At 39.3% G+C, this 22,553-nt stretch overlaps 1 protein-coding gene across 1 annotated transcript; it reads right to left on the bottom strand.

Moving 5' to 3' along the window:
- Window positions 1-3,035: 3,035 nt before the first annotated feature.
- LOC308391275 (integrin beta-3-like) lies at window positions 3,036-21,107 on the bottom strand. The gene is made up of 15 exons (XM_080873849.1): window positions 20,918-21,107; window positions 19,903-19,988; window positions 19,028-19,232; window positions 18,637-18,889; window positions 16,672-16,834; window positions 16,278-16,439; window positions 16,081-16,176; window positions 14,596-14,685; window positions 14,020-14,154; window positions 10,756-11,200; window positions 6,976-7,198; window positions 6,801-6,901; window positions 6,550-6,669; window positions 3,915-4,081; window positions 3,036-3,372 (listed from the first exon to the last, which is right to left on the bottom strand). The coding sequence occupies exons 1-15, from the start codon at window positions 20,988-20,990 to the stop codon at window positions 3,304-3,306; spliced, it is 2,388 nt and encodes a 795-aa protein (XP_080729975.1). The 5' UTR covers window positions 20,991-21,107; the 3' UTR covers window positions 3,036-3,303.
- Window positions 21,108-22,553: the final 1,446 nt, after the last annotated feature.

Here is a 22,553-nt window from a genome sequence, read left to right as displayed (position 1 = left end):
CCCTTCCATCACTGTGCTCCCACATGGTATGAACTTTCTGCGCTGATATGTTGTGTTTGGTTTTCACCAAATGTAGTGCTGTACATCATGATCAAATATTTCCATTATGGTCTTGTTGCTCCAAAGGACATTGTTCCAGAAGTCTGGTGGTTTGTTCAGATGCAGCTTTGCAAACCTAAGCTGTACTGGCATGATCTTTTTAGACAGAAGACACTTTTTTCTAACAGCACTTCCAAAAGAGCAATACTTTATTAGTCTTTTTCTAATTGTGCTTTATGAACTTTTTTTCCCCCTTTCATGAACTTTAACATTTAACATGCTGTCCAAGGCCTGTAGAGTCCGAGGTGTATCTCTTGGGTTTTTGGTAATGTCACTGAGCATGGCATGGTCTAACCTTTGGTGGGATATCCACTCCTGGGAAAATTGTGGCATTGTGTTAACATACCTTCAAACTGCACAAACACTAATGTGAACACTGAGGGGCTTTTGATTTTTTATTAGCGTTACTCTATTTTAAGTTGTAGTTTAAACCAAACCTGTGGTTTGATTTAAACCAGTGTTTCCTTAAATTGCGGAGCACAGATCTTCTGCTGGGCAGACAGAATGACTACTGGGGCCATCTGAGAAAACTTTGGAAAGCAACTGATCAAAATGAAGCATTAACCTCCAGAGGTGAAAAACAAAGCCAGAAATGTTAAAAAATGAAAATGCAACTGTGCTTTCATTGATGCACCTTGCTAACCATGCTCGATAACCTTAGCTGATAGCTTAGCATTTAACCCCCCAAACCTGGTTACGGGCCAAAATGCTAAAGTTGAGGCTTTGAAATGCATAGTCCAAAGACAACAGGTGACATGATGGTGTATACATCCATCTTTTATCTACAGTCTGTGCTGTGGGATGTACTCTAACGGAGGCTTAAATTTAATAAGGCCAGCTTGACGTCATATCTCTACATGTGAATTAGTTTCATTCTATTAATCTTTTTTTTAACCACCTCACAGGTTGTTTTCTCTTTCTTCCACTTGGTGGAGCTAAATAGCTTTACTGGCTTTGTCAGAGCCAGTGAGCTGGGACGTGTTTTTTACCTATTTTCTTTCTCTGTGTCTCCATATTGTGTTCCGTTGAGCTGATGAACTGTACTGTGCACACAAACGAGCAAATTAAACCTGCAGTTTAAGTCCAGGAGATGCGAGTAGTGCGCTGCATTCAAAAAATCCTGCACAGCCAAGAGAGAGTTGAGGATGACTTAATTACACTAATAATTATGATAAAAGGTTTATCATAATTATTATCATAAAAAAAGAAAATATTATCCTTTTAAGCTGATGCATGCACAGACTGAGTGTACAGCAAAATGGGCTCATGGACAATATTTTAATAAAGACTAATTAAAGGGTTACACGATCGACTGTAAATCAAATGTATTTTGCAGAAAAGCAGATCTCTGATTGTCTGTTTTATGTGTTTTTCATTCATCACATTTTTAACATTCAAAACATAAACTCAGCAGGAGTTAGTCAGTGTTCTCAAAGGGTGGTTTCAGACAGTTTTTTTTCTACTTTTGAATCAATATTACAATATTAATGAGAATGGATATCGTTAATACAATAATCACGAGTGCTGTGAGCACACAAGCCCCACTGACCTATAGTTGACTTAGTAGACTAGACTTAGTATAGTAGACTTTTTCTTTTCTTTAAACACCATGCTTTAACTTTAATGTCTCAAATTATGTGGTTATAACATCCAGTGTATTATAAAGAATAACTAAAAAATCATGTTTCATATCTTCAAAGAAAATGATATTAACGCACTAGAAATTTTCAATTTACTCCAAACCACATGATGGCAGTTTATCTTTGTGGTTTTCCACTGGGTGTCACAAACAGGAAATTCTGTGCCCTCTACTGGCTTATAGGAACTGAGTTCACCCATATTACTTTTTAAAATATAATTTTTATCATTTTGCCACAGTGATATGCAGTCATGTGGATCCTTTTGGTTTTATTTTAATAAGCAAAACATTTCCCTTGCTGCCAAGAGTTTTCTATTCAATGTTAATGTTGATGTTATGTTTGAATGCCTGACTACCTTTACACTGGGAAGTATATAGCACTTCTCAAATATTAAATATATTCTTATTGCCTCTGCCAAAAAGGTTATGTTGTTGGTAGCGCTTGGGTGCATCTTTTTTCTGTAAACATGATTGCTAGAAAAGTTTTGAATGCATTCTGATCAAGCTTTGTAGGGGTGTAAAATTTGTCAATGTAATGATTTATTGGTGGAAAATTGACAAATCCGTTTTATAAATTAGAAACTATGATTCTTACAAGTGTGGTGTTTATGGTCAACATATAGAGAGTACCATATCTGAAGACTTAAACCTCTTTTTGACTTCTGACATTACCTTAAAGCTCGACAGAGTGATCTTAAGGTCAAAGTGGTAATAATGCTATGTAGAGCTATTTACAACGATGTTTCTTACTACCATTGTCTGTATTTACAACATATAGGTATATAGGAAATGACATATGATGATATATTGGGATTTCTGATCTTATTTGACTTCTTCAAGGTCAAATAAGATGAAACTTTCATAAAATAACTAGCTTCAAAAGTTGATTCTGTTCATCTAGATGTAGCGTTTTCAGTGGGTGAAACGTTTCGTTACTCATCCAAATGACTATCCTTGTATTGGCAACATTTAGGATAAAATACTGGTATATGGGGTTTCTAAATATCACCTTAACATCTGCATCCAACTATCCTGTCACATATGACCTCACTTTCACATTTCACATTTTCATATTGACCCCAAAATGTGTTATAAACTGCAAACATCTTAAAGTACGATTAAAAAGAACAAAGATAACAAAATTAATATGCACAAAACACAAAACTATCCCCTTAAAAGTGCCTCGGTGAAGGTTTGCACTCTCTTTGTGCTTCTCGTTAAATTTTGTGCTCTTGATTTCAACTTTTACGATTTCAGTGGGCTCTCAACGGATGGACAAAAAGCTGCTTTTGGAGATCTAAACCTTTATTATGGGCTGCACAACAAAACAATTCTCATTCAAAACAAAAAAACAAACACCTTATCTAACATCGTAGTACAGGTGGGTGTTTTGTCTCAAATCCCTGATAAAATGTCTCCTCGGAATGATTTCTACATATTTACAAGCAAATAATTATTAGTTATTGCGTGACAGTAGAGGCCTGCACATGATTCGCTGCCTTCTCAGAGAGGATTGTCGAAGTGCATTATTTCCATCCTTTATTCTTCAGCTTTGTTCAGTAGCGTCAGTCTTTTCCTCTGTATGTGATGTTCGTAAAGGTTGATGTCGCTCCCTTGTAAAGAGGATTGTGCCCCTGTTAGTCAAACACACACGAGGAGATACGAGTCAAGGGGCGGTTTATGGTAATGACACAATAGAAAAGTCCACATTTAAAACAGCTATTTCATGTCATCATTTAAGCAGACATGCTAACTTGAGTGTGTGGTTTTGTGTTACTTGTGAGCAACTTAAACCTACTGTGATTCCTTGTGGTTTGAGGCCTGTGGGATTTAGTTGTGTTCTTTAGGCCACAAACAGGCTTATTACCAGTAAAGGCTGATTAGCGCTGGCTAATTTAAACCCAGCCCTTCCGTTGGCTGCTTTTTTGTTCTGTTGGTAGTAACAGCATGTAACAGAAATAATAAAAAACATCTTCAGACAACGGGAGCAAGACACTGCGTGTGTGGGCTCTTTGTGTGTGTGTGTGAGTATGTGTGTATAGGAAGGTGCAGGCATGTTTGCATACTTGAGTGTGTGCAAAGACTGCATTGAATCCTCAGTGCTTTCTATGATAATATTAAACAAATGCTGCACTTGCAGTTTCCCAATTCACTACTTCAGAGTCCGTTCACTTACTGTTTCCCACTTGGCGCGAGCGCGTTCTTCCTCAAATTTGGCAAACTCCCGTCTGTCGTGGATGGTAACCAGCAGCTTCCAGATAAGCAGAGCGGCCAAGCCCAGGAACAAAATGGCTCCTGCCACTGACAGAAGCACTACCAAAATGTCTGGACCCTTGGGGCAGTCTAAACAGAAGGAGGAAGTGATAAAGGAATGAGCAGATAAGCCAGAGGTCAGGCCAGAGGAAATGATTTTATAACTGTGTTTCATCTCTGGTTCTTATTGATTTAATCTCGCTAATATCGCAACGTAGTCCCCTACTAACTGCAGTGAGTTTTCAGAGTCAGCGGTTATAACGCCTGTTATAAAGGCAGATGTACAGCTTTAAACTTAATAGCATGGTTCTTTTTAGCATGGCTGACAGTTTTCTAATTGCCATCAGGTTTTTAAGTGACGGAAGAGAACAAGGGAAGCGTAACAGTCCTGAACAGGATGTTAAAGACCAGAGAGAAGAGTGGAAGATGGCCCAAAGTGGAAAACGGTAACATCTTACAGCAAGGCCACAATCCTCTCCTCCCTCACTGCGGTCAGGCAAAACTCTCCAGTACTCTGATTTGCACAATGTCGCACAATGACGGGCATTACGCTCCTTCAAAGAGTCACGGACATGAACCACTTCAAAAGTGGAACAACTCATCACATTTGCTAGCCTTGTTCGCATGACTAATTTCTCTTCAATAATTCCCCCAAGTTTTACAGTCAAGTAGAGGGACTGCGAAAGTTTAAGTTGCTTGTAAGGTTTGGGAATTTGAGGAGCAAAAGTGTCTTTTATATCTCTCACAATCTCTTACAGTAGTTCACTAATGTTTTGGCTACAAGTTTTGAGGCTTAATTAGTCCCCAGAGTGCAATCTTGCTCCAAAAAAGGTCTGCAGAAGTTCCTACAGTATGAGTTATTTCACATGAGAAACTTCTAGATCTTTATTTTTCCACTGCGGTCTACTTGGTCAATTAAAGCGTATGTGACTCAATCAAAAAAGCTGATGAACTGAAAAATATTTGAGCCAAAATGTGATGACAGATATGAGGTAATCAAATATTATTCAACCACCCCCATATGGTCCTAAATTTAGAGTTCTCAGCATAAAGAAAATGACATTTTAAAGTTTTTTCTTAAGCTTCTCAAAAATGTGTAATGAATTAATACTAATCACACGTAGAAAGCATCAGCATTATGTGAATTTCTCCCTGAGGATGAATAAAGCATCCATACATCATTATTAACTTATTTTCTGGTCACCAGATGAGTCTCAGTGTGATATTTAGCTTGAACTTTTTATTTTTAATGCAATCTGATGCAAGCCTACTATGAAGTTTTGTCATTAAAAAAGTGTTATGGTGCTGCAGTGAATAAATATGTGGTACGCATGTATACACCGGACAACCAAATGATGAGGCGAAAGATGCCAACGTGTTAAACAGTAAGAATGCTCCTAGAGCTGTAATGCTCTATGGGTTCCTCATAATGTCGGTATATCTGTGTGGCGTGTGGTTACATGCACATATGCACGTGAAAAGCGGTGTTGGGCAACCAAAGCAACGAGGGCGAACTTTTACAGCCAACATCAAAGCTGCTCTCATCTTCCTCCTTCTATCATTATAAATTAGCTCTACTTCCTGCTCTTCAGCCGACCCTTTAATGCTCATAGCCCATCAAAGTCTACATGGAAATCAGTCTTGGCTGACACTATTGATTAATGTGATTTACCAACTTTTTCTTATGTTGTCTCGATTTTTTTTTTAAAGCTTAGACAGCTTTGAAGGGTGAGTGATACAGCTTCACATTTCCTTCGCTGTTCTTTTGGTTACTTATTTTCTTCCATATCCTCAAGAGGAGAGCACGAGAGGGCTTTCTCTCTGCGATATGTATAGTCAGCATGTTCCCAGAGGAGCTGGGCAGCTATTTACAGCCCTCTTTGACACGGCAGGGTGCCCCGTGTTCAAGGCAAATTGTGGTGTATTTCTCTGATACCCAGTTGTGCTTAAATTAAACACACACATTCATTAAAAGTAGACCCAAGTACAGATTTTCTCTGAGGGCAGAAAGCTATTTTACTGCCCCACACTTTTTCTATTTGGCCACTTAACAAGTGAGAGAGCAGGCATCGGGAAAGTGACAGCTTGTAGTTGGGTGAACACAAAGCACTAAAAAGTTTTGCCAGAAATTTAAAAAATGCAGATGATGGTGAAAGATTGTTATTGCAGGTTTATCCTCATCTATTCAGCATTTGTGTTGATTACATCTGGTAAAAAAAGCAACAGATTCATATTTATAACCCATAATATTAAATTACATTAAATTAGCAATTAAAAGTAGAGATGAATCTATTGACTGGCTAGGGAATGGAATCAGATTACTCCCTTTCATGCACGTACAACACGTACACAGTGGCGCAGGCAAATAGTTGCACGTGTACTCACAGTCATACACTAACATGAGTGAAGACGCAAGTTTGCCACAGTAAACCATGGGGGGGAGTCACTATGAAAACATTTTTAACAAAAAACCTAATCACATACTTAAAACAACCATACCCAGCTATAATGGACATTTTAAAGAAGCTAACACCGGCAAAGCACTTAATGTTTCTTACCTGGCTCTTTGACAACAAAGAGGATGGATTTGCCACTGGCATCTTCATAATACTGAAAACGCTCCACGCAATCGTTCTCATCTTTGTAGGTGCAATTCACCGCATTTGTGTCATGGAGCTCTGTGTGGAAAAATGTTGACGTTACATTACAAGTTAGACAAAATGACCCCTTTAATGGATTGTTCCACCTTGTGCATTTATGGAATTATTATTAACATTAACCAGCAGTGCCAAAATACAAATCATCTCACCTAATTCATCCACAAGAACAATCTCATCCTTGCAGATTCGAGAGCAGGTTTTGTCCTCAATCAGTTTGCCCCTCTTGAAGTGCTTACACTCCACACACTCCCTGTTAAAATGTAAAATATCAACAATCAGTTGATTTAAAGGAGCTAAATTGAATATCTCTGTATGTAAACTCACTTCTTCATGGTACAGGCGTCGGGGCAGGTGGGACACTTGTCACACGTGGCTCCGTAGGCACCTGGTTGCGTGCACTCGCAGGCTCCGCACACGCACTGACCCCTCCCACTGCACAGGAGGCCCAGGCTGGACATACAAGTGTCTGTACGTCTGGAGCAGTTACAGTTCTCACCCTGCCAGTCTGGTGCGCACTGGCAGAAGCCACAGTTACAGACACCGTGCCCTGAGAATAAACAAAAAACAAGAGGAGGACAATGTGACAAGAAATTTTATGTGAAAAAGAGGGCGCAGCACGAGTTGGGGAAGAAGGACGCTTTTGGCATCTGGGATGGTTGTAACGTCAATCATTTGGCATCACATAGTTTACACACTGTCTTACACAAACATATTTATTTTGTTGCAAGTTTTGACAAAAGCTTATACACATGCTCATTATTTTCATGACTTTATTATTAAAGAAATTAATGTTACGTACCATTTTATAATCTGCTGGGTGTAAGGTACCTTTACAAACTCTCAAATTTAAAATAAATGCAATTGGGTAGTCCTTTTTTAGGTGGTCAGCATGAGTTAGTAATGGCTGGCCACTGCTTATTAAATGGTTATGACTGAACTGACCACAAACCTGTGTCATACAATTCTTTTTGCCCTATTTACGGGCTCTTCTCTGTACCTTGAAAAAGATTTACCATGTTGCTTAGCCTTCAAACACTTCAAACCCAGCATCTACAGCCATGCTGAAGTCAAGCTAGCATTTCATGGCAATAATAATAGCCAGAAATCTAACCCAAATTAAATTTAAAGGTTTAATTCAATTCAGTTTTATTTATAAAGCACTAAATTCCAACAAAAGATGCCACAATAATCCAGCAAAAACCCAACAATTAGAAGACTTTTTAATTGTAGCTAGTTAAAAATAAGTATTATTTCTTGCAGACATTCAGTGGTCCTGTAAGTTCATGACTTTACACTGGAAACACTGGAAACCAGAAGCGGAATATTAAACTGCTAGAGGTTAAAAACCTATTTCACTGTTTGTCTGCGGTGACTGCATTGCTTTTATATTTGGCTGCGTGATGAAGCGCATATCTGAGCAAATTTGTACACATTGTCTTTTTGTTATTCCACGAAACTCTGTGTGAATGTGAGTGTACATGCCAGTAAGAGAGACGGGGCAAAAACATTGTGGCTTTCCACCACAAAAAACAATGCCCAGATAAACAATGACACAGGAAGCTGCTTGGCACAGTCTAACTGGATAAAGGATGATCCACGGATAAACTGTCATTATCACATGGCCACAAGACCTCTAGCTTTTAATTAGATCATTCTGTGGAGGAAAATACAATGGTCCACACACTGAATAAGATATTTCAAGACAACAGAAGACTATGTGTGTTCTGCACACACATAGTCTCTGAACATTTCCAGTACTCTCCCTCTTGGCCAAACATGAGTTTATTTTTAGCGTCATTACACCACACTAGCCAATGAGTAAGAATAAAGGTATTTTCATGTTACTCTATGGACTTTGGGGTGCACAGGAAAACATTTCCTTGTGAGACCGGCTGAGATGGATGTGGATAGTTTTTAGTGGCATATGAGCTCTACTTAAAAACTACCTAATACAAGCTGCTTAGCAAATAAATTCAACCTAAATAGCATCAGGAGGTACTAGTGCATAAGTGTAATAACACTATGTCTACATGATATGAAAAGTTGCATTTGTATCAAAATATCTGTCATATAATTAAAAACAAAACAAAAACAAACCAAGAAACAGAACTGAACTATAAAAACGAAACTGAACTGATTGAACCCATGCTGGAAACTAAATTAAACTAAACAGAATATATAAAAATGTAATGTAACATTGTGAAAGCTGTTCACCAGATGTGGAGTTCAGGGTCAATTAGCTTAGTTAGCTTAGCTTCCTTGTTAGCAAAAAGCAAAGAAATAAAGCTAGCCTGGTTATCCTTGCAGCTGTTGTTTTTAATTTTCTTTTGGCACAAATTAAAAATGGGAAAAATAAAACAGTAAGTTTTTAAGTAAGTTTGTGATCTCTGCACTTGGATAACATTTCCCCCTGCGTTCAGTGTTTATGCTAAGCTAGCTGCGAACAATAGTAAGAACGTTAAAAAAAAAAAAGAAAACTTTATTCTTACTTTGTTGCTGTTACAAGACTGCAACAGACAGTCATAAAAAACACCTCACCGATCTTATCAAAGCATTCAAATGAAATAGTAAAGACATTAAATGCTGGTAATGTTGGGTTTAGTTTAAGGGAAAGTGGCAAAAACTGATTACATGTTGGATTTTTACTAATCGGGTCCTCATTAATGGGGTTTGGAATTAACAACATGCAAGCACTGCATTAATGACACGAGATTGATCATTTCATCAAACTTCTAAAGCAATAAACTTTTTTATTTTTTTACCATTACCTCTATTCTAACATGAGCCAAAATGTCTTGCCAGCAAACCCAATGATGCTTAGTCTCACGTGCATAATAGTTTTTCTTGAACATGTAGGCATTTTTTACATGACAGCATGTGATGTCATTCTGATACTTTCATGGTTTTGACACAGCAGCATGGTTTTTATTTAAAAGCACTAAAACATTGAAAGTAATAAAAAGTAAAGTGATAACCTCACCTCACTGTTTGAAAATCTCAACCACAACAAAGACACAAAATCTCTTGCGTAGAAGAAAATCACCATCAGTATGTTTTGTTGTGTGTTCATGAATCCCTTCAAATTCTTTAGTACAAAAGGTTTGGATGACACAAACATATAACCTGAGCTGACACTCACACGTAGTGCACATACACCAAACCAGATGTTTATTGTGAATGTAGCCCATATCCAGAGGGGAGAGTTTTTACTGTATATAATTCTTCCCAGGTGAGGTGGGTGGCAAGTCAGTGTGGTGAAAGGGACAAACGACCTCAGCTATAAAAGTGCGCGCATTCTACAAAACTCTACCACAACCATACAGAAAAATCAAGATAGAAGTCAGTGGGTCATTTCGACCCACTACAGCTTTCGGGGGGGAACAGCTAAGGTTGGGCTATCTCTTGGCTGGGTATATCTCAGTTGTTTGCCAGCAACTTCACAGACCACTGTGGCCGGCCAAAAATAATAATAGAAAAAAAGTCCAGCACATACAATCTCTCCTGCACTACTTGCTGCCCTCACTAAACCCCAATGCACCATTTTGAAGTTAATCCTTGAACAGAGCTACTCCCATTTCTAGTCTTCCTTTAAAAAGCAAATACTGGTTAATAATTAAAGATAATTAAAAGGTATCTACAGCAGGAAATTGAATATTTATAGGGAATAACAGACTATATTAGACTGTCTTAATATTTTTTGTAAATGGACCGATTCTTATATAGCATTTTTCTACTCTCCCGGAGTACTCAAAGCGCTCTATACAACATGCCACATTCACCAAATCACACCCGTTCTCACAATCACTTTCTCTTTACATAGTGCTTTCTAAATACATTCATACTCTGATGGGTGCATCGAAGAGCAACTTGGGGTTAGTATCATGCCCAAGGATACTTGACATGCAGACTGGAGGAGCCAGGGAATGAACCACCAACCTTCCACTCAGTAGATGACCTGCTCTACCTCCTGAGCTACAGCCTGTTGACTAAACTGTTGACCATTAAGCACATCACTGATTAATACTCATTCATTTAAAATCCTAAAGCAAAGTAAATACACAAGAAGCCTGCATGTCTTTCTTACTGTAACTCATGAGGCCTTACCCGAGCAGAGTTCTCCCTTGTAGCGCAGGCAGTTGAAGTCATCACACTCACACAGCTTTCCCCACACTTTCCCAAAGTCACTGCTGTGGCACACGCACTGGCCACACACGCAGTCTCCGCGGCCGCTGCAGATAGCCGACTGAGGTCCTCCGGATCCTGCAGGTCCACTGCAGCGATCCTGCGCCATGGGGTTGTAATCGCCTTCGGCACATTCGCAATGTGGTCCTAAGCGACCTGGGTGGCACAGGCATATGCCACACTCAAAGGTGCCATTGCCGTTGCTACATTTGGGGCTATCAGGCTGGGCTTTGGCCTGGCACTTGCAGTCGCACTCAAAGGTGACAGTGATGGAGAGAGCATCCTTGAAGCCCACAGGTTTGATGATAAAGGTTTTCTTTTTTTTGGATGGGCAACCACGAGCACGAGCCTCCACACTGAAAGAGACCTGCCAAAGAGCACAGAAGCGTAAAGAAAAAAGGAGACACTTATACTAATTTTTACTTGTTTCTTTTTTTTTTTATGGCATCCAGACTCAGCATTATCTAATCGCTGTCAGAGAAAACAGCACAAAGCAGATGTAACACAAGGAATGCCTCCAAATGTATTTAGTCAAAGTAATTGTTCATTCAGTGTTGCATGCCAGATCTGGTAAATGTGGGGAGTTACTACATCTGGAGAGATGGCCATATATGGAAATAATAATACCAGCTGAGGTAAAGAGAAAGAAATGTGTAGAGGCCAGAAAATGTCACCTGGAGTGAAGAAAGACAAAGAAAAATAGCCATAGACGCTTAGATAAAGAAAAATGCAAAAACTAACAAAGAGAACTATTTAAAAAAGGATCTTAAGACAAAAAAACATGAAGAATAAAAAATAAAGTTAGAGACTGTCATTTGTTTTTCCATCTTTTACTCCTTGACACTATGAGAAAAAGGGAAAATCCAACTCAGATAGAAGAAATAAGGGAAATGGAAACATACCAAAAAAAAGACCCATATGGAACTAATTTGTTATTTTTGTTTATAGGGAACAATGGTCTCTCGAGATGGGTTATATTCTGAGTACAAGCAGAATCTTTTAAATATGAATTGTTAAAATATTCCTTGAAAAAACTAAATGTGTTTAGGCGACTGTGTCCTTCTTTAAATAATTACAGTAACAAAAAAAAACTACACTGAAAGTAAGTTAATTAGTCTCATGAAGGATGTTTTCCTGAGTGTGGCCTGTACAGTATGTAAACAATCACGATCACTGTACATCCTTATCTGAAACAAATAAAGCAAGGAAACAACCATGTACAGTCAACTAGGTGCGACAGAGGTTATGGTTAACACCTGTAGATAAAGATCACAGTCAGATTACTGCCTTTCTCCCCTTTCTGTGGTAATTCAGAATCTACCTTATTAATCCTAAATCTTCTTTTATGTGGGTAAAGTTTTTGGGCCACCTTTCTTTGGTTACTCATGTTGTGACTACATTGTAGAAAAAGTGCAGTATTAATCTGAATATATAACTAGCTTTATATGTAATACTCCATTTAGTCAAAATATCACTGAACAAGCATTGGCCAGCCATTACTAACTCATGCTGACCACCTAAACAAGGTCTACCCAGTTGCATTTATTTGAACTATTTTATATAACTGTTGATAAAGATCATAAGTATTGTGAGTATTATGAGTAGATCATGAGTATTACTGTTTACAGTAATGGGAAAAAGTTCACCCTCTTTCAATTCTAAGATTTTACACATGAGAACACAATACAAAGTCCTTAGCAGGTCCTAAAATGATTTGAATATAAGTTCTGATGAACAGCAACACATGAAATATAACACTGTGTTATTAGTTATGTGGCAAAAACGAAACCAAAATGGAGAAGCAGTGTATGAAAAACCATGTACGCCCATGTGCGGGCTAACGCCCACTCACATCCTCGGCCTTCTGCCCTCAGGAAATCACATGATAGGGTGGGGCTAGGTTTCACAATGAGTTCACCTGAAACCTTGGCTGATTGTGTCCTACACCTATTTTCACACCTTGGCTCGTGTCATTAGGTAGAGAATCATTAGGGGTCCCTATGGGGGACACGCCCATAGGGCTTAAATCTGGGACTCTCCACCATTTGACCCTAGAACTGAAGAAGCTTCTTAAGAGGTGAAACGTCTTCAAGCAACTTAAAGAAGTCCAGACGCTTTTCTTTCCAAGCTCCTTAGACTACGATGAGCTGGAGAACCATCACAGACATGTACACCCTTACTGTTTCCATAGCAACAGGGTATATAACAGCCAGGTCGAATTCATTTTCACTTTGGCAGATGGCCGCGCTGCCTGTACTGGAGGTTTCTTCCTGTTAAAAGGGAGTTTTTCCTTCCCACTGTTGCCAAAGCTCTCGCTCATATGGGGGTCATATGATTGTTGGGAGCTTTCTCTGATTTTTTTGGATTATTGTAGAGCCTTACAGTATAAGGTGTCTTGAGGCGACTGTTGTTGTAATTTGGCGACATATAAGTAAAACTGAATTAAATTTAATTTAATAAACTGATAATCAGTGGTTTGTGTAGTTTGTTGGTCTGGCGCATTCAGTTATGTGTGATTTCCAAACAATATATAATCCATTATTCTACAATGAGAAAGATGATTTATAAATAGCAAACATTCAAGCAGTTACCAGTCTCCCCAGGAATGGACTGTTGGAACGTCCAGTACTCAGAGAAACTGTAAAAAACACAACTCAGACTCTACAGGCCTCTTTTAGCATGTTAAATGTTAAAGTTTGTGACAGTAAAATTAGAAAAAGACTGACCAAGTATGACGTGTTTGGAACTTTTTCCAGGAAAAGGCCTCTTTCTCCAGGCCTCTCTAAACAGAACATGGCAGTATGGCTTAGAAATGCTGTGGGGGGGGACACCTTAACAAAGCGCTACATGAATGAAGGCTTGAAAATCTCAATTAAGGAGGTGGTCATGATGATACAAACTAATGAATCATGGGGCGTGCTTAGTTTTTTACACACAACTTCTGTTTTTGTTCATTAATCATGTGTTGCTGTTCATCTAATGAGATGAGATTTAGTGAGATTTAGAACATGGTAAAGACCAGAGCTGCCTTATAAGAGTCCAAAAGTAAAAATATGAAAATGGGAACTCCACTCCAACTCATACTGTGGTGATTTTGCTGTACTGACCACAGATAGACGTACAGCCACGTCTCTGTAATATGAAGCCAAACCTTGTAGTTGCAGTGCAAAGTCTAGAAGAACTAACCGTATCTCCTATTTTGAGCCCAGAGCAGGATTTGAAGCCAGGAATGACCTCTCCATTCAGGCAGGTGGCGTTGAAGGAAAGAGACAGTTCCTCTGGGACGCCTTGCAGCTCCAGTTCCACCTTGGAACGAATTTTCTGACGGCAACAGAAAAAAGCAGGAAACACAAACACGCACACATAGCAGGTGGTTTTCAAGATGGGTCATTTCCTTCGCTTAAATATGAGTCAAACAAGTAACTCATAGCAAATTATACACGACATCTTACTGACTTCTCTAATGACTTTATATTTGAGTGTATATTGCAGCGCAAACAGCTAGAATTACTTTTCAGCTCATTCACCTGCATAATAAACTCACATTCAACATAAATAATGAAACCCAGCCAACAGCCTCCTACATTTGGTCAGCTTCACACTTCAGCCACTGGGGAATTTCTCCCGAGACTCTGACTCTACACTGCGTATGACTCACATGCTGTGGGTGTGTGTCAACAAGCACATGTCATCCCCTCAAACACTGTCTCGCCAAGGATGTGTGAGCGTGTGTGTCTGCATGTGCGTGTGTGTTGCACTCACTTTGTACGCCTTTAATATGAGCTGAATAACATTTCCCGAGTCATTGGACAGCGTTCCCACTGTGGTGCCAGGAATCAGCTCACTGTAGTTCTACAACGCACGCAGACAGAGAGACTGTTCTAATCCTGCATCATCAGGGAGTCTTTTAATCATTTATCGATTGCTGCAAATGTCATCTGAATCTCATTAGTTGCAAACATAGAATGCACCCATCCAATACCCACCGAATAAAGATTGCTAATTATTTGATATTAAATCATTACTGTCAAGATGATATTTTACTACATTTTCATTAGTTAATTTGTTCCAATGGATTGCTGTTATATTATCCATCCATCTTGTTGTCCCATTCATGGTTGTGGTAGGCTTACCACAGGGTGCTATGTGACAGACTGCACAGGATAACACAAAGAGACAGACAACTATTCACATTTACATTCACACCTTTGGGCAATTTTAGAATCACCATTTAACCAAACTCCACCAACTGCACGTAAATGGTAAGTGTCTAAGTGCTTTCTATCTAACATTTACACCCATTCAAACTCTGATGAACCCATCAGAAAGCAACTCAAGGTTCAGTATTTTGCCCAAGATACCAGAGTATCCAAAGAAAACCCACAGACTCCACACAGAAGGGCTCCAGGTGGACCTTCTTCCTGTGAGGCAACATTGCTAACCACCGTGCTACCATGCTACTGAAAATTATAAACAGTAATTTATACTGCAAGTAAAACTAATGCTAAAATATTTGTATGTTTTTTCAGTTGTTTTCTGAGTAAATGGCAGAGCAAGTACAAAAAGAAAAACCAATAGTGGGTATTTAGAGAAATTAAGCCACTGTTTCCGCTAGCTTCTGTGGTTTGGTTGATTTTTTCAGTTGCGAGTTATTAGTGCATGAAAGTCGCATGTACCCAGTTATCTTTTTGTGACTTTACAGTCACATTTTTCTTTCATTTATCAGTTTGACTCATTTTATGTAATTATTATATTTTCTTGTTTTATTTTTTATTTCTGTTCTTAGCCTCTATGACTGATTCCATGTTTTCACCTGTAATTTCCTGCTAATACTAACTTTACTGGGAAGTTCTGTGGGTCAGCTGCTGTTGTTTTTAAATGTGCTGTATTCATAAAAGCTACTTGACTCGACATGCAACAGTTTCCATCCAGTAGCCAAAACTATGTATAAAATACTGTTTGACACCAGTTGGATGTACTAGTGTTTCCAGTTTTGGAAAAACTGACTTTGTCTCCTTCGGTGTCTGAGTAGTGTGCAAACAGTGATTTCCAATGCAGCTTCCAAGAATGTTTCATTTTTTTAAAAAACAGTGAGGTTCAGTGGACTTCTCTGAAAACACTACTTCTTATTAAAAGAGGATATTTGTTTTCATTTTTAAAAAATGCTTAGTTTATGTTTGCATTTTTTGTTTTTTGAGCAATTATGTTGTAACAGAAGGGGATCGTGTCCACTGCAGAGCTCCTCACCTGGTAAAGGGCAACCACAGGGTTGGTGACTGCAAAGATGAGGTTGATGTTGTTCTCTGACATCTTCTCCGTGATCAGAGCAAGAGATGGATAATCCTGTGGTAACAAAAGGACAATGAAGTTAGCACATACCGCTTACGTGGTTTCCCTTCATTGCCGTCTGTGCACACAAATACTCGGCTTTAATATGCGCTAACCATGGTCGTAGACTTGCTGTACATATTATCAGAGTTCAGGTGGCATCGTCCATCGTTGGGCTGCACGATTCCAGCCAGACGACCATCCAGAGCCACGTGAGTCTTTGCGTCTGAGGTGAAGATCAGAAGGTGGGAAGCATCTGGACGCCAGCCGATCTGCTCCTGGTTCCCATCAAACCAGGTAACAGAAAAGGAGGAAAGTAAACAATAAAGAATTTTTCAGTTCTTTTCAAACAGCAAATCTCCTTCTGATTAACTTAATTTTACCACCCAGCCTTTAAATATTTCTGAGCTTAGATGTGCGTCACGGAGGAGTAAAAGAATGCCAAACCAAATCTCAAGTTATGTCTGTGAGAAGGGGAAACGTGTGTGCTCGTGCAGTCTGCCGCTCCACCTTGCACACAGCAGCCTGGATGATGGCATCAAAGCCTCCCTCCGGGGCATCTCGGTTTCTGGACACCATCTGCTTCTTCACCTCCTCCGTGAAGCGGCCTACTTCCTCCGTCAGAGACAAGACATGTTTGTAGCCAAACTGTGGCAGACAGGTGGTATTAATGCTGCCAAGTAAAGAGAAATTAAATGTTTACTTTGACAGACAGCATCAGGGTTCATCCAAAAGTGCTGTCAACTCCAATAACTGATGACATCTCCACCCATCACCACCCTCAAGAACAATGTTTATGCACAATATAATATGTATGTAAGAAGCAAACATGTTCAGAAGTCATTCAATTAGAACAACTGCAATTTTGTTATGAAATTGAATGCAAAATCTTTACAAAATGCAGTTTACCTGCACATGTCTTCTTGGTTGGTTATGCCTTACAAACCGGCTAACTATATTTTCACATTTTTGACATCACTGGTATTTTAATGTTAAGTAATATATACATAAACAAGAGCGGTTAAGAGTGCAAGTCCCCCTGAAGGGCAAGGCCTATACCAAAACTTTGATGCTATATGCTGATGTCAGCATCGTTTTCTGTCAGTGTGAAGTCCTGTAATGTTGCATTGAAAAAAATGCTTTAAAAAGCTCAGATATAGAGAATGCTTATGTGCTACAATGACTAATAGTCTGGAGATGATCCAATGGAAACTAAAGCTTTTTCTTAATCTGAGTGACCCTAACCTTTGACCTATGAGCTACGACCTTGAACCATTACATACTAAAATGGTGTATTTATCTTTACCCATACAATAGGAGCAGAATTTGCTGGAATCTATAAGCTGCAAAAACTTGAGATTTTAAGCTATAGTCATGCAGTGTATGATTTTGCCAAACTTTATGGTATCATTGTGAAATTGTAGGGTGTCATAATTGAAACAATAAAATGTGTGTTGTACAGTTCTCTCCATGCCCGTTCTTATGATGTAATATTCAATGTGGGTTCTTGAAAAAGTTTTAAGCTATCGCTAACCTTAGGTGCTAACAATGAAGGTCAAGGTCAAATCTTCGCCCCCAAGCGCTAGCATAGAGTTGTGAAGTTTGATGAAGAGCCATTAAAAACATGTGAGTAATACAATTTTTTTTAATTGATTTTGACATTTGTTGTGACCTTGACAAGATTTTCAACAAAATTAAATCATCTTGAGCTTTTATTGATATCTACCATCACACAAAATTTGAAAATGATATCTTGAAAACTGTGGATGCTATAAGTTGTATATAAGTCTAGAGTTGTGAGCGGTAAAGTCTGGGCACTGTTGGTCTCATGCATGTCAGTTTTTGACCAACAACCAAATTACAGCGTCATCCGAAAGCCATCAAATAACCTGGCATGGGCAAAAGGAAAAACAAAAAAAAACAATAAACCTTTAAGAGATTTCTCCTTTGTTCATAATTCATATAAAAAACTCTCTTTACTGTGAACGTACCCTCCTCTCGCTCTCCCTTTCTGCTGCAGCCTACTATAAATTCTTCACTTTTCTTATCTTTTATCAAAACATTCCTACAGTCTGGGTCTCACTTTACATGAGCGGGAAAGCAAATGACCCTGGAACCATCAAATCAACGTCACAGGAGCCTCTGGCTGCACTTATGGCACTGGGATGCTCTTCCTCCCTGAGTAGATTACCTGTGGCTGATTCACAGGAGCTGACCAAGCACTTAGGAGCCACATTGAGCCTTTAACAAGTGCTGAGGCTCCGAGACTGCTCGCGTTATTGCTGAGCAACGCTGTGTTTAAATATGTCTTCACAAGACTGACATCATCTGCGTAATGCAGGTACTTAACACACGCAGACGTAAATACTGAAACCACTGAAATCAACACCGGTGGTGACATATGAAGCGTGAAAAAACATTATGGGGAAACAACACCAGATCTGGTTTAAACCCATGATTTTATCTTAGATTTACCTGTAGCAGGGGTTCTTTACAGCCTCTTTTGGTGAAATGTACATGTAAGGTGAGAGCGGCTTGTCCACAAAAGCTCCAAAGCCCATGCGCAGGTTGCTGGTGGTGCGGTTCATGGCCTCCGCCAGGCCTTTGCCGAGCGTCCTCAGGCGGGTGAGATCATCATTCATGGAGTAGGAGAGATCCATTAAGTAGTAGAGATCTACGGGGTAGTCCTCCACCTGCCGCACCTTCACTGTGAAACGTTTAGCATCATCTAGAAAATGAGATGAAGAAATAGTTAAACACTGCTTCCTGATTTTACTGTTCTTCTCGTTCCCTCAGAGAGAACAGTTTCACTCATTTCCTGTGAAACTGTGTAAAAAACCTTATATCCTTATATGTAGGTGCTCACCCGGCCTGAGGGTGATGTGTATTTTCTGAGGCTTTATCTGGGTGACAACTTGCGTCGCTCCCGCTGCCTTGTTGCTGAGGGGCCGGTCCTCGATCACCTGCAGTTTGCTGGTTGGAAACTCCAGGGCTGATGTGGTACAGCCCGCTGCCAGCAGATTACTTTTCAAATCACAGCGGGACAGGCCAACAACTCCTTGGCCAAAGTCCTGAAAAAAGATGTAGGACATTTTAAAGAGAAAAGCAGACTCGTTGATCTGAATGTAGATTAATTTCCAGTTGTAATTAAATTCAAGAAAAGGGGAGCATATCTGACTGATTTAAAGAGTAAAGTGGAACGGGGAGGACCAGGAGTCTAAAACGGCCTAATCTTATGTTTCCTTTTAGTACTTCAATAAACTTTGCACCCGAAAGAAGTTCAACCAGTTCCTCTCTTGTAGAGGCTGAAGTCATCCTGAAAAAGTATGTTGACTCCCATACTTAATTTCACTATATTAAATCACTGCACTCATTGGTTTGAACCAGAAAATATGACTGTATCCTCGTACACTAACAAGATGTCAGTCACTGAGTTCTGAGTCCCTGGACTCACATAAGCATCCTACTCAGAGTCAGTGAAGCAGTTAAAACCCTTCATTTTCTGTCCTTCTAACTTTGAAAGAGACATGTTGTCTTGTTCACAAATCCAAACCCAAATATTTTAAAATGTGCATGGAGTCAAAGACTAGAAGTGGCTTCACCACAGAGACCACTGAGAGTGTTCTTCCAAACCAGATTATAGCTGGCTGATGAAGAGATCTGTACCACCGTGTACCAGTCTGGTTGGCAGAAAGCTAAGCTTGTAAATGAAGTGAAGTGGGGGGAAAAAAGGGACCCAACCTCTTTGGAGCACCACGCACAGCTGGGGTGCACATCCAGACACTCCTTGCATGTGCTGGCTCCTCTGGAGGTGCAGACATTTGAACCTGGAACCAGGAGAAGAAGCACTAGATTGATTTAACCGATACTGATTGGTTCCTTTCACTAAGAGGAACATTTGGGATCATCTGCTTTACGTGGGTGTGAATTCTCTTGTTTTTCTGAGAGATTTCAACTTTTTGGCTTCAGAACAGAATTTTAGGTCATTTCTCGTCAAGGAAGATGAAGCTCAGAGAAAACATTCTTAAACTAGCAATGCATTACCAAGTAAAACCAGTCTCAGACATGAACATGTGTTATGCAGTGATAAAACAAAGCATTGACTGCAGCCACAAGGTGAATTGTGGTTTAAGATAAGTAAATTATCAGCTGCATGTGGCAAGCACTTTGTGTTCACTAAAGCTAGCACAAGCATCTGTGTTGTCTTGAATATAAGACTATATTTCACTGAAATAGGCTTCAACTACTGCACCAACATATGAAGAAAACAATTTTAAAGATCAACTCAAAAACTGTAAACTAAACATCTGCATTCCCAAATGCTAGGAAACAGTGACCAAGATGGTTTATGAAGATCTGTTCTGTTTTGCGAGCATGCTTGTGAGACTGCATGTATGTGCCCACTCTGTGTTATACGTTATGTTCAATCCAGTCGTTTGTGCCACTTAAAATACCTTAATAGAACTGTTATGTTATAGCTGTTGTATTTTCTGCTGCCCTCTTGGTCAGGTCTCTCTTGAAAAATGAGGCTTTTATCCGGATAAATAAAGAATTTGCCAAAAACTGATTGCAGCTTCTACCTTTCTGGCTCAAATAACTTGATATCATTCACAAAAGTTTGATGGATTACAGCAGTTTAAATGCCAGTAATCATTTCTGGCAAATACCGGCAATCACTTTTTGGCAGATGATCACTTTTTAAAGTCTTAGCAGAGTTCCTTAAAGGAAGGAAGAGACAGAAAACAGTTAAACTCACCACAAACTGCTGCTATTCCCGCAAAGAACAAAACCCACACGCACAACATCCTCTGCGTCTGGAGAGCGCTCATCGTGCTGAGGGCTCTCTGAGAGGACACAGCTCGCCAGTCAGCTGAGGTGTGTGTTTGAGGAGAAACGAGCAAGAAAAAAATACAACCCTCTGTAATCTAGGCAACTCCAAATAGAGTCAAATGTCTCAGAGCCACCCCTCTACTCCCCATGCTGAGCTCTCATTATTATACTACTAAATATAGTGGGCGGGGAAAGCGCAGCATCCAAAATTGCGACTTTAGGAAGTTTTCTGTTGGCGAAGGGCAGGTTTCGTCATCTGATATGTCAGATTAATGGAGTACGTTTTTGAAACACTGTTAATAAAGTAAGTTTCGTAGGAAAAAACCCAATAAATTAAATATATCTAAAGCCTAAATGTTATTATTTAACGTAAAAAAATCGGTTTCTGCTTAAATGAAGGTTGTTTTTTTGTTTTTTTTAACACAGTGGGAAATATTAAACATATGTTTTTAATTAGGATTTACCGAGTAATACCCGTGAACGTCAGGTACACCGACTGCACGCTGCCCACTAGTGGACAATAGCTGTAAGGACTGAAAAAACCACAGTGCTCCTTTTTGGCAGGTCTGAACAATTGCGTGCAGGGTGCAGGACTGGAAGAAATGTCCACTGTTTCATAAGTGAGTAATACAAATGTTTCTTTGGCGACTTAAAGGCAACAAAATTAGAAGAATTTAGTTTGTTCTGGAAAAAAAATTCATTTAAAACTAATGAAGCAAACTGACTGATGGACACATAGCGAAATAATTTAGTTTCTGCTTCTCCCTTTAAAGTCCCTAAGAAGCACTAACTTTGAATGAACTGAAGAGTTCTCCCTCATGTATGCTCTTAAAGGCTTTTATGAGGAAAGACAGATCTTTATGCACATGACAGGTTTGCTGGTATTAATGCGTCAGCCGGCTCCTTCAACTAAGGTATTTTAAACTTAACTGGAGCTTATAATTCTTAGTCTGATGTTGAAATACTGTAATGGTACTCTGTGTAGTACCAGCTATGTCCAGCAGATGTCAGCCTTGCAATATGTATTTTTTTAGAGCCACTGAAAGCATCTGAATGAGTCAATGATGCATCTATGCGCTGTGTCAGACAAATGCAATTTTGCAGCTACAGTGTCAGATTTTGGCTTTTAGCAGTAAGAATGGTTATGAACACTGAACTGAATTTGTTGATGCAAAGATCTTTAGGAAAGGAAAAGTGGGACTGTTTGCAGGTTTTGTTAAAATCAGAAAACCCAAATAGTCCTATCTATTCCCAGTTGTTTATAAAATCACTCAAGGTAAAACTTCACGCTTGACTTCGATGACTTTATGGATGTTTTGACTTCTGGACTGAAAAACTGAGTTTTTGTTTTCGTGATGTTATAAAAAGTGGCGATGACAGATGTGTCTGGTTAGGTGAGGGGTGATTTTTGCTGGATTGTTTGACTCAAATGACAGTTACAGCTGAGCACACTTGGCCTGGCAGCGTGATGTGAATGAGACTGGCGAGCGGGATCAGAGCTTTGAGGCATAACATATGTAAACAGTGGAACTGCAGAAATACAATCACTGGCAGAGACAGTG

Source organism: Rhamphochromis sp. 'chilingali' (assembly GCF_963969265.1).
Source record: "Rhamphochromis sp. 'chilingali' genome assembly, chromosome: 22".
Taxonomy (NCBI): Eukaryota; Metazoa; Chordata; class Actinopteri; order Cichliformes; family Cichlidae; genus Rhamphochromis; species Rhamphochromis sp. 'chilingali'.
The sequence above is the reverse complement of the archived record's forward strand: the minus strand, read 5'-3'. Positions and strand labels throughout refer to the sequence as shown.

Bases quoted from the DNA above. Each gene is read 5' to 3' on its own strand.
- LOC308391275 (XM_080873849.1), bottom strand. From the start codon at position 20,990: ATGAGCGCTCTCCAGACGCAGAGGATGTTGTGCGTGTGGGTTTTGTTC. The intron at 16,440-16,671 runs GTGGAGCGGCAG...GATGGGAACCAG, and splicing joins TCCAGGCTGCTGTGTGCAAG to GAGCAGATCGGCTGGCGTCC. The intron at 4,082-6,549 runs GTAAGAAACATT...CCTTCTGTTTAG, and splicing joins CTTTGTTGTCAAAGAGCCAG to ACTGCCCCAAGGGTCCAGAC.